General features: G+C 39.8%; 1 protein-coding gene across 3 annotated transcripts in view; it reads left to right on the forward strand.

Moving 5' to 3' along the window:
* DCUN1D5 (DCN1, defective in cullin neddylation 1, domain containing 5) overlaps positions 1-11,927 on the forward strand; it is a 67,925-nt gene that overhangs the window by 41,056 nt on the left and 14,942 nt on the right. For all 3 annotated transcript variants that reach the window (XM_005869914.2, XM_014542629.1, XM_005869913.2), the window contains exons 3-4: positions 3,088-3,158; positions 3,567-3,658. In XM_005869914.2, coding sequence (XP_005869976.1) covers positions 3,088-3,158; positions 3,567-3,658 — 163 coding nt within the window. The remainder of the gene's footprint in view (positions 1-3,087; positions 3,159-3,566; positions 3,659-11,927) is intronic.

Genomic DNA, 11,927 nt, shown 5'->3' on the forward strand with positions numbered 1-11,927 from the left:
TTTAAATATATGTTTATATTTAAAACTGTACATACAAAGAGATAAAAACATTAATGATGACAGAGAATCACTGATCGGCTACCTCCTGCATGCCCCCCCCCTCCCGACTAGGGTTGAGCCGGCAACCCAGGTATATGCCCTGACCAGGAATCCAACTGCGACCTTCTAGTTCATAGGTCGATGCTCAATCACTGAGTCACATTTTTGTTAATCTTCACCCAAGGATATTTTTTTCATTGACTATTAGAGAGAGTGGAAGGGAGAGGGGAACATCGATTGTGAGAGGGACATATCAATTGGTTGCCTCACACACGTCCCTACTAGGCCAGGGATCAAGCCTGCAACCGAGGTACCTGCCCGACCAGAATTAAATCTGCGACCCTTTAGTCCAAGGGCTGATGCTCTAACCCAGTGATGGCGAACCTTTTGAGCTTGGTGTGTCAGCATTTTAAAAAACCCTAACTTAACTCTGGTGCCGTGCCGCATATAGAAATTTTCTGATATTTGCAACCATAGTAAAACAAAGACTTATATTTTTGATATTTATTTTATATATTTAAATACCATTTAACAAAGAAAAATCAACCAAAATAATGAGTTCGTGTGTCACCTCTGACACGCGTGTCATAGGTTCGCCATCACTGCTCTAACCACTGAACAATTGGCTAGGGCCAGATATATTTTTTATAGCTTTATTGTATACTAGTGGCCCGGTGCATGAAATTTGTGTACTGGGGTGTGTGTGTGTGTGTGTGTGTGTGTGTGTCCCTCAGCTCTCTCGCAGTCTGGGAGCCCTCAGGGATGTCTGACTGCTTAGGCCTGCTTCCTGTGGGGAGCCAGCCTAAGCCGTCAGTCGGACATCCTTAGCACTGCTGCAGAGGCAGGAAAGGCTCCCGCCACCGCCACTGTGCTCTCCAGCCGTGAGCCTGGCTTCTGGCTGAGTTGCCCTCCCCCTGTGGGAGCGCCTGACCACCAGAGGGCAGCTCCTGTGTTGAGCGTCTGCCCCCGGGTGGTCAGTACACCTCATAGTGACAGGTTTTTCTGCGGTTCGGTTGATAGGCATATTTGCCTTTTATTATATAGGATATGTGCTTTTTAAATTACTTAACACATCTTGTTAAAAAAAAATCCTCCAGGTATATATTAGGAAGTGAAAGTTTCCTATAATTGTCACCCTCTTCATCTTTTAACACCTTACTGCATAAATAAGTGCATTCTTTTTTTAAAATCCTTACCTGAGGATATTTTTCCTATTGATTTTTAGAAAGAGTGGAAGGGAGAGGGAGAGACTGAGAGACACATCGATTGGTTGCCTCCTGCATGCCCCCAACCAGGGCCAGGAGCCTGCAACCGAGGTATGTGCCCTTGACCGGAATTGAATCTAGGACCCTTCAGTTAGCAAACCAACGCTCTCTCCACTGAGCCAAACCTGCTAGGGCTGTGCAGTAAAAAAATTTACACCAAAAAATTTGAAAGTGTTTTGATTAAGATCACATCATCTTAGCAGCATGGATCCCATCTGAAACAGCAAGAGTATATTGCCACATACTGGATGACTACATTCTTCTACTAAGAGACAAACTTAAAGACATTAGCTTCACATGGCGCTTGTGAAATAAAGATGGCTATATAAAATGCCACCTGAGCTGCCTTGGTTTAGTCCATGATTTATAAAGCTGGAGTATTTTTAGTCCTTAAGAAAGTTTCCCTTGGCTAATTTAACTAATATTTCAAGACTATCTTTTCAAAAGTCAAGTGTGGTAAACATATTTCTATCATATTTCATATTGTTTTAGCCTTTTAAAATTGAGATATAACATTACTTTCAGGTGTACAACATAATGATTGGAGATTATATATATATATATTGCAAAATAATTACCAAAATAAGTCTAGTTAACATCTATCACCACATAGTTACCAAAAAATTTATTTGTGGTGAGAACTTTTAGATCTACACTTTTAGTGACTTTCAAGTATACAATACAGTATTATTAACTGTAGTCACTATGCTGTACATTACATCCCAGGGCTTATTTTTTATAACTGCAAGTTTGTACCTTTGACTACTTTCACCCATTTTGCCTACCTTTGGCAACCACCAGTTTGTTCTCTGTATTTATGAGGGGTTTTTTTGTTTTGTTTTTTGTGTTCTGTCTGGTGTTTTTTTGGTTTTTTTTTAAATGTATAGTCCACATATCAGTTAATCAGTCATACAGTATCTTTTTCTGTGTGACTTATTTCACTTAGCCCTCACAGTCCAGCGATGTTGTCACAGATTTGTTTTAATCTTATCCAATAATAAAAAAAGACCTAACAATGATATAATTATTATATTTTGGGGATCTGATAACATGAAAGAATATGGGAATTGGTGTATTGACTTACATTTAGTGTTACTAAGGGAGAAAAATAAACGTATCGTTAACTTTTGAACAAATGATAGACAAACTAATTGAAGGATTAAACTTTTGTTTCTACATAACTAATGCTTTACTGTCTATTCAAGAACCAAGACCATAAGAAAATGTTCTGGAGTTGGAATGTAGTAATTCCCTTAAGTCATATTTTTATAATATGTATGTCTTTTTATTAAAGTGTTAAATTTTATTTGGGAATATTTCAAAAGGATAATGATCTTCTGTTTTAGTAACTAACAGACATTCTCTTCTGATTATTATCTTAAATCGTGGATTGGTACTGGCACATTCTAGTAGAGTAAGAAGCTTAAACCTTATTATGTTACTTTATATCTATGCACAACAGTTTTCTTTAGAGCTCTCAGTAAATATTTTTTAAATGGATAGATTCAAGTTATTGTGCAAACTAGTGATTGATATTAATGCTGCTTCATTTTTAATTTTTAAATTTTATTTTGTAATGTATTTTAAGAGCATTTCAAAAATTTAAAATGTTAAATTCAAGCAAATGTTTATACTACTTTATCAAAGATATGTCAAAATTCAAAATCATCTATTTGCAAAAATGTTATGGTATATTCATAGATGCCTTTAGCATAATGGTTTATATTTTATGTTGATATTAAATTATAACAATAAAATATATAAATTATTTTTGTCTTTGAAGGTCCTGATGAAGTTGTAGGGCCAGAAGGAATGGAAAAATTTTGTGAAGACATTGGTGTTGAACCTGAAAATGTATGTTTTATTTCTAAGTAGAATGAAATATAAGTGGGGTATAGCATATTCATAAATTTCTAAACAATTGGACACCTTAATCTTATGTGAAGATTTTGTTCATGTTTATTGTAAATTTTTACTTAGGATATTTTTAATCAATTTAAATTGGGCCCAAGTTCTCTTTCTTGATACAAATGTCATTTGTAATAGAGTGAGGGTGATTCTACCTTCAGAAACTATTAGAACTTTTTACTTTTATAAAATTGGTCCCATCTATGTTTCTTTATAGATAATAAATCCAAAGGTTGTACACTTTAATATTTGAACGAAGGAAATAGTTGTATAAAAATGCTCTCCATGATAAATATAGACATGATTATCTCTATGCTGACTTTTCCCCTATCCTTTATGTTCTGTTCTTTCCAGATTATTATGTTAGTTTTAGCGTGGAAATTGGAGGCTGAAAGCATGGGATTTTTTACCAAGGAAGAATGGTTAAAGGGCATGACTTCATTACAGTAAGATATTTTTTTAAAAAACAAATTTAATGGGCTATTTGAAGATCTTAATTGATATTTTGTGCTTTGCAATTTTCAGGAGTAAAGTTTCACATTATATAATCAAATTGATTTGATCTATAACAATCAGTTTAGGATTGATAAAATTTATGCTGTGGTTTGGCAAAATATGAACAGTTACCCCAATTTTCATATTATCTTTTAAAGAACTTTAGTACAGTTCTATTTAAATTCACTGACTCTTTTGGTGGGTGAATTAGAGGTCCATGATGAAATTTATTTACTCACAGGTTGTTTGAGCAATAAAAGATTTCCTTCTCTGAATATAGAAATCTGTGTAAGGAGTTTGTTCCTTGGGCGATTCTAAGCTCTGAGGCCTCCTCTCTTCAGTTTTATACTTGATCTAAAGATGAAATTTGAAGATAGAGTTGAATAGCACTCTCAATTCTTTTTTGCCAAATGAATCTCATGAAGAACAAAAGTAGAAATGCTGTATGGCTCCCCTACAGCCTGTAGCCATTATACAGTAGTATTAGGATGATGCCTTTGAACACTGTCATAAGCTTGTCATAGAATTGCTTCTTTATAAAAATAATTTGATTTTTGTCCTTCCAGAGTAAAGTAGACTTAGTTTCAGAATCAGTTAGCAATTATGTGGTAATTTTATATCATGCTTCTAATGTTCATGCAGATGTTACTAATTATCAACATTCTAAAATAGATGAATCATCTATACTAATAATAGAGGAATACGCAAATTGTGCAGAACGCCGTCACGTAACAACCAATCAGGATGGGGACGGGGCCGCGGTGGAGAGCTCTCAGCATGCCTGTGCTGGGGGTCCGAAGGGCGTGGAGAGGAAGGTAGAGCAGATAGGCAGTTAGGGAGATCAGGCAAGGAGGGTAGAGCAGATAGGCAGTTAGAGTGATCAGGCCAGGAGGGGAGAGCAGATAGGCAGTTAGGGGGATCAGGCCAGGAGGGGAGAGCAGATAGGCAGTTAGGGGGATCAGGCCAGGAGGGGAGAGCAGATAGGCAGTTAGGGGGATCAGGCCAGGAGGGGAGAGCAGATAGGCAGTTATGGGCATCAGGCCATGAGGGGAGTGCAGATAGGCAGTTAGGGCAATCAGGCCAGGAGGGGAGCGCAGTTAGGCAGTTAGGGCGATCAGGCCAGGAGGGGAGAGCAGTTAGGCAGTTAGGGGGATCAGTCCGGCTGGGGAGAGAAGTTAGGGCCATCAGGCTGGCAGGGGAGCAGTTAGGGGCATCTGGCAGGCAGGCAGGTGAGCAGTTAGGAGCCAGTGGTTCCAGATTACGAGAGGGATCCCGGATTGGAGAGGGTGCAGCCTGGGCTGAGGGACTCCCCGCCCTCCTGTGCACAAATTTCGTGCACCGGGACGCGGCCTCTAGGAATTTATAATATCTTTGAGCCACAAACTGGGGTACTTGTTTGCTGTATGGTTTCCTGTTCTGATTATGCTTTTATTAACACATTTAACTATTCTTCTTATTTGACTGTCTTTAACTTTCAAAATATATGATTAATATTTAATTGTATTTGTTCATATAGAACTTAAATTTTCCTATTTGAATTTTCAGTGTCTAATATTTTATAATTATCTTAATTAACCAGTATTAATATAGAGATTATATTTAGGTAAAAAACCTTGCTCATATGAACCAAATCCTAATTTCTAGAATCTATAATAATAAAAGCATAATATGCTAATTAGACCGGACAGCCGAACGTCCTTCTGGAAAAGGCCATGGCAGCTGCGAGGGCCGAGAGCGGTGCCTTCCCCTGATTGGCCCGGTCACCTCCCATAGAGGGAGGCCAGACTGCGGCTTAGTCCCGTTCCCTGTGGGGAGCAGGCCTAAACTGTCAATAGGACATCCCCTGAGGGATCCCGCACTGTGAGATGGGGCAGACCGCGCTGAGGCACCCCCCCACCACCACCCAGTGCACAAATTTTTGTGCACCGGGCCTCTAGTAGAACATAAAATCAACCATCTGACTTCCATTAGGTATAGGTAAGAAAAAGAATCTGACACTCAGAGAGTTAAATATTTGCTAAAGTTTAAATAGCTCATTTGTGGCAGAGTGAGGACCTAGAATTTAAATTTCAGGATTACCAGTCTACCATACTGTACTTTCATTTGGACATTCTTTTGAATATGTGTTAGCATTCTTTATAAAACAGAAGGCCATTATTAACTTTTTAAGTCATAGTATTTACAACCAAGACTAAATTCTGCAATTTAGGTGTCATAACATGCCATATTAAAATAATGTTGGAATATGAAATGCTTTGGCTTATTTCCCACCTTTAATTAGCTTTGTAGAGAAAGATAAAATACTATACGAAAAAGTATGCAAAGGACATAAACTAGTTTTTACGTAGCTCAGTCTGTTTTATTGAAATGTCTATCAGTTGAAACATGGCTTATTATAAGACATTTTATTTAGCATTATAACTGCTTTTCGTACTACTCTTATTGCTTTTTTGTACTGCTTCTTTGAATATATTTTTAAACCAAAGAGTTTTTAATTCATTTTTGCATTGTTTGATATATATTGCCTTTGTATAAAACAAATGTGTAAACACAAAGTATTTCTAATATATATTCTTGAATAATTAGCAACATATGGCCTTGAGTCCAAGGATAGAAATTGACTAACCCATGAACATATTTTTTTATTAGCACATCTTTCTTATAGGCAGTTCACAAGCTATCTTCTATACATATAAAAGGCTAATATGCAAATTGTCCCCTCGGGAGTTCAACCAGGAGAGCAGGAGTTCGATCGCTCGCTATGATATGTGCTGACCACCAGGGGGTGGCACGGAACATGACAGGCGACCAGCGGCATTGGCGGGGCGCTAAGGGAGCAAGGGAAGGGGGAGATGGGGAGGCCAGGCCTAAGGACCCTACCCTGCACAAATTTTGTGCATCAGGCCTCTAGTCTATATATATAAAAGGCTAATATGCAAATTGTTCACTCGGGAGTTCGACCAGGACAGCAGGAGTTCAATCGCTTGCGATGATGTGTGCTGACCACCAGGGGGCAGTGCAGAACATGGCAGGCGACCAGTGGCATTGGCGGGTGCTGAGGGAGCCGAAGGAAGGGGGAGGCGGGGAGGCCAGGCCTAAGGACCCTACCCTACACAAATTTCTTGCACCAGGCCTCTAGTACAAAATAAAAGCAATTATTTAGCACTTCAAATTGAATTAGATGTTTCTGTTTCACTCATTATTTCCTGTCCATCAGTCTAGAACCCTTTGCTGTATAGTCTTGAAGCTATTCAAATTAGGCAAGCACACTTGACTGTGAGAATAGGGTTTTCTGCCATTGACCCTTGAACAGCACGGGGGTTAGGGGCATCAGTCCCTGTGCAGTAAAAAATCTGTGTATAACTTTTGACTCTCCAAAAACTTTACTAATAGCCTACTTTTTGACTGGAAGCATTATTCATAACATAAACATTTTACGATTAATACATATTTTGTAGGTTAAATTTATATAATTCTTACAATAAAGTAAGCTAGAGAAAAGAAAATGCTATGAAAATTATAAGGAAGAGAAAATACATTTACTGTTCTTTATTTCTCCATACCATATGCTTATGTCATTAGTTTACAAGATGAATTGTCTATCAGTATCTACATTAATACTGTCTTACATGGTATATAATACTGATGTTATGCATATTTAACATATTCATTGAAAAAATTTTGCATGTAAGTGGACCTGCACAGTTGAAAGGTCAACTATACAAAGCATCTTTTCTCAATTGGCTAAGTCCTATTATTCCCTGAATCTTGTAAAAATCTTGCAAGGAATAAAATAGTTCAAAATTTAAACCAAGAGATTCAAAGGAATCTGTATGTATAAGTCTAAAATTTAAATTTATACTCGTCTAGTAGATTTGGTTTTATATAATAATCACACAATGTAAAACTTAACAGATTTGGTTTTCTTTATAGATATTTCATATTTTTAATATTTAATTTAACTTGGGTATAGTTACTTCATGGTTCCTAAATTATCTGAATATAGTTATCAGTTGTTTCAAATTAATTAATTTTAACCCTAGAAAACTTTAGTAGAGCTCTGCTGAAGAATAAAATAGTCTGGTAATTAAAATATATACAGTGGTCAAGGGTAGTGGACTATAATAATCTTGATTAATTAAAATCTGTAATTATATAATGCTTAATAGTTTTCAGAATACTTTATTTTAAGGCTGTTTATTCATGCACACTTTTCAAAACTACATTGTCTTTTTGTGTAAAATAATTTATGGGTATGAATTGGTATTTGATTATATTAGAACTAGAGGCCCGATGCATGAAATTCATGCAAGGGTAGGCCTTCGCAGCCCCAGCTGCAGGGGCCCTTGCAGCCTAGGCTGCCTCGCGGCCTCCCGGCCCCAGCTGCCTTTTGCCCGCCTCCTACCCTCCAGGCCCTGACTGCCTCCCACCTGCCGCCAGCCCTCCCAGCCTTCTGGATGGTCATTCTGCTGTTCGGTCGATTTGCATATTATGCTTTTATTAATTATACTAGGGTCCGGTGCACAAAAATTTGTGCACTCGGGGGAGAGGGGGGTCCCTCAGCCCGGCCTGTGCCCTCTCGAAGTCTGGGACCCCTCAGGGGATTACCACCTGCTGGCTTAGGCCCGCTCCCCGGGGGATTGGGCCTAAGATGGCAATCAGACATCCCTCTGGCAGCCCGGCCGCCCTTGGGGGATGTCCACTTGCCAGCGGGGAGCAGGCCTAAACTGCAGTCGGACATCCTTAGCGCTGCTGAGGAGGCAGGAGAGACTCCCACCACCACCGCTGTACTGGCAGCCATCAGCCTGGCTTGTGTCTGAGCAGAGCTCCTCCCATGTGAGAGCGCCCTGACCACCAGAGGGCAGCTCCTGCATTGAGCATCTGCCCCCTGGTGGTCAGTGTGTGTCAGAGTGACCAGTCATTCCCAGTCCTTCTGCTGTTAGGGTCAGTTTGCATATTACCCTTTTACTATATAAGATAGAGGCCTGGTGCACGGGTGGGGGCCGGCTGGTTTGCCCTGAAGGGTGTCCCGGATCAGGGTGGAGGTCCCGCTTGGGTGCCTGGCCAGCCTGGATGAGGGGCTGATGGCTGTTTGCAGCTGGTCACACCCCCTTCAGGGTGGGGGTCCCCACTGGGGTGCCTGGCCAGTCTGGGTGAGGGGCTGAGGGCCATTTTCAGGCTGGTGGGTGACTGAAGCTCCCTACCTCTCCTTTTTTTCTTTTTCCTTTTTTATTATGGGATTTATTTACCTTCTATGGCTGTCACTGGAACTGAGAGCCGGCTTTAGCTCTGAGGCTCGGCTCCAGCTCTGAGACCTCGGCTGCTGAAAGCAGGTATCTGGGTTTGTTTGGCTTCTATAATTGAAACACTGTTGCAGCTCCAGCTCTGAGGCCCGGCTGGCTGAAAGCAGGTTTCTGGGGTTTGTTTAGCTTCTATAATTGCAACATTGTTTCTTAGAGTGCAGCTCAGAGCTGGGCGGCGGCAGGCGGGGAACCTTGGCTTCCTCCATCACTGGAGCAAGCAAGCCTCATGTTCGCTTCAGCTGCCTGGCTGCCGGCCGCCATCTTGGTTGGCAGTTAATTTGCATATCGCCCTGATTAGCCACTGGGAAGCGTGTCGGAGGTACGGTTAATTTCCATGTTTGTCTATTATTAGATAGGACTAGAGGCCAAATGCACAAAATTTGTGCAAGAGTAGCCCTCCCTTCCCCCAACTGCCGGCACCGACTTTCCTCTAGCACCCAGGACCCAGGCTTCCCTCTGGCCGCCAGCAGGCACCCAGGACCCGGGCTTCTCTCACAGCCCTGGCTTCATCCGGAAGGTCATCTGGAAGGATGTCTGGTCTAATTAACATATTATGCTTTTATTATTATAGATATTAGAATGGCCATTTTGTAAGTTTTAGGGGATGTAATTGCCATATTCTTTCTAGGTATTTTGCTCTATGTAGTTTTTATCATTCTTTAAAGATATTTAAATTTCTCCAAATTGGATGTAACTTAGTAGATGTTTAAACATCTATATTATGTAAGGTACTGTACCACTTACTGGTGATTTCTGTGAGGCATAAGACATGGCTCTTGCCTGCTAGTTAGATTCTAATAGGGTAGGGAAGACATTATAATACTATAACCGTAAAGCTAGGTGGAATGTGACAAGTGCTAGATTAAAAACACAAAATACTGTGGAAGCACAACTGATCATAAGGTTAATTTTAGCTGAATAGACAGGAAAATCTCTATAGGTGTGGCATTTGAACTGGACCCTGAAGAATGATTAGGATTTTGATGGTTGAGGATTTATGAAAATGTTTCTGAAGAGGAAATTGTGATCAGAGCTTTGAGTATGCATAGTATATGTTTGAGGGGGAAATGATCTGGTTAGTTATAGTCAAATGGTACATGAAGAAAATGGACAGAATAGGCTTAAACTCCAGATAGTTGGGATAATAATGGCTACATTTTGGAGAGCTTTGGCTAACATGTTGAGAGTTTAAAGCATATCTTATAGATACTGGGAAACCATTAGAAATTTTTGAGCACAGGAATCATCAGAGATTTTTGGGATAGTTTTCAATAGAGCAGTTGTTTTAATGTTTTAAGGTCATTGACTCTTGAACTTTATGAAAACTGTGGACCTTTCCCCATTAACATGCACATATGCTGCTACACCCAAAACATTGCATATGGGTCTTCCTCTCTCTTGCATTCTTGGATTCAAGATTCCAAGGATACTTGCAAATTTTTGTCCTGGAATACCTTACTAGAGTAGAGAACTTTTCTCATATTTGCTAGTTTTGGTGTTGGAGCAAGGGTGAAATACCATGATGATGGAGAAAACAGCATAGAACTTGGAAAAGACTACTTGATATGATAATGAAAAAAAAAGAGGCAAGAAGATAGCATCTGACAAGAATGGTAGTAACTAAGCTGCCTGTCAGTAGGTTTAAGTTGTATACCATTTGGTCTCCCATATTGAGCCTGGAAATTGAGGATCTAAGGCAATGGTCTAACTTGATTTTCTTTAGGGAAGAGAGGTTTGGGGAGCATTTATACGATTTTTGGTGGGTTTGAAAGAATGTGGGGTATATGGAATGCTATTGTGTGTATAGTGTGTGACTATTATTTGTTGAGCGTTTTGGGGCTAACTACTAATTACCATTGGTAACCTTTCTTTCTGCTCTCTCCCAGAATCATATAAGAATTTTAAAATGCTCCCCTCCACATTTCCAAATACCCCCAGAGGTGGATTGTATTGTTCTGGTCAATAGACCTGATTCAGAGAAAGTTCTAAATCCAGAACATTGTGAATAAAATTTTTCCTATTCCATATCACTCTGTCAGAGCATATTTATTGGGACTCACTGATGAAGCAAGAGAACCTCATTTAGGTCTAATACATAACTGGGAATTTCTTTTAAAGGTCTTTAATGAAGCAGAAATTTGATAGCCTCCCTTGTTAATACAGGTTTACTCCACTATCCAAAAGTAGACCATTCCTGTGTAAACTTTTGTAAGCCAAAGTGGCATAAGCCAAAGAAGGAATTAACCATGAATTTATATGAAAACTTTTTGAGGGTTTCCAATCCCCCCAAATAACCTACCAAACCATACCAAATACACTTATTTATGTCGAGTTTTAGGATAAGCATGAACCCCCTTATGAGCTCTCTTAGGCTTTTCTTGATACCTTAGGACACATCTTGCCTAATGGGGGCACAAATTAAGTCAATATAAAGCACAGATGCTCACATATACAGTTCTAAACTGTGGCAGTCTCATGCTGAGATGCTAAGTGTAGTTCCTGGGGGAGGAGCTTGGCAGGGCTGTTTGGGGTGGAGTGGATACTGCCTCTACAAAGGATCTCTGCAAAGCAAACCCTGGCTGATTCTTAAAAGCAAAAATTCTCTTTGAATTCATTTCTATTATTGAAAACAGGTATTACTATGTAGTTCTCTCAAAAAAGCAAAGTGGCATATGAAAACTTTTGAAAAGCAAGATACCTGTACTCAGGAAGTCAATTTTCAAATCCTAATGTTGAAATTTTTTTTTTTAAATTAAATCTTTATTGTTCAGATTATTACAGTTGTTCCTCTTTTTCCCCCCCATAGCTCTCCTCCACCCGGTTCCCACCCCACCCTCTTCCCTCACCCCCGCCCACTGTCCTCATCCATAGGTGCACGATTTTTGTTCAGTCTCTTCCCGCATCCCCCACACCCTTT

The sequence above is a fragment of the Myotis brandtii genome, unplaced genomic scaffold, assembly GCF_000412655.1.
Source record: "Myotis brandtii unplaced genomic scaffold, ASM41265v1 scaffold3075, whole genome shotgun sequence".
In the NCBI taxonomy this organism is placed as follows: domain Eukaryota; kingdom Metazoa; phylum Chordata; class Mammalia; order Chiroptera; family Vespertilionidae; genus Myotis; species Myotis brandtii.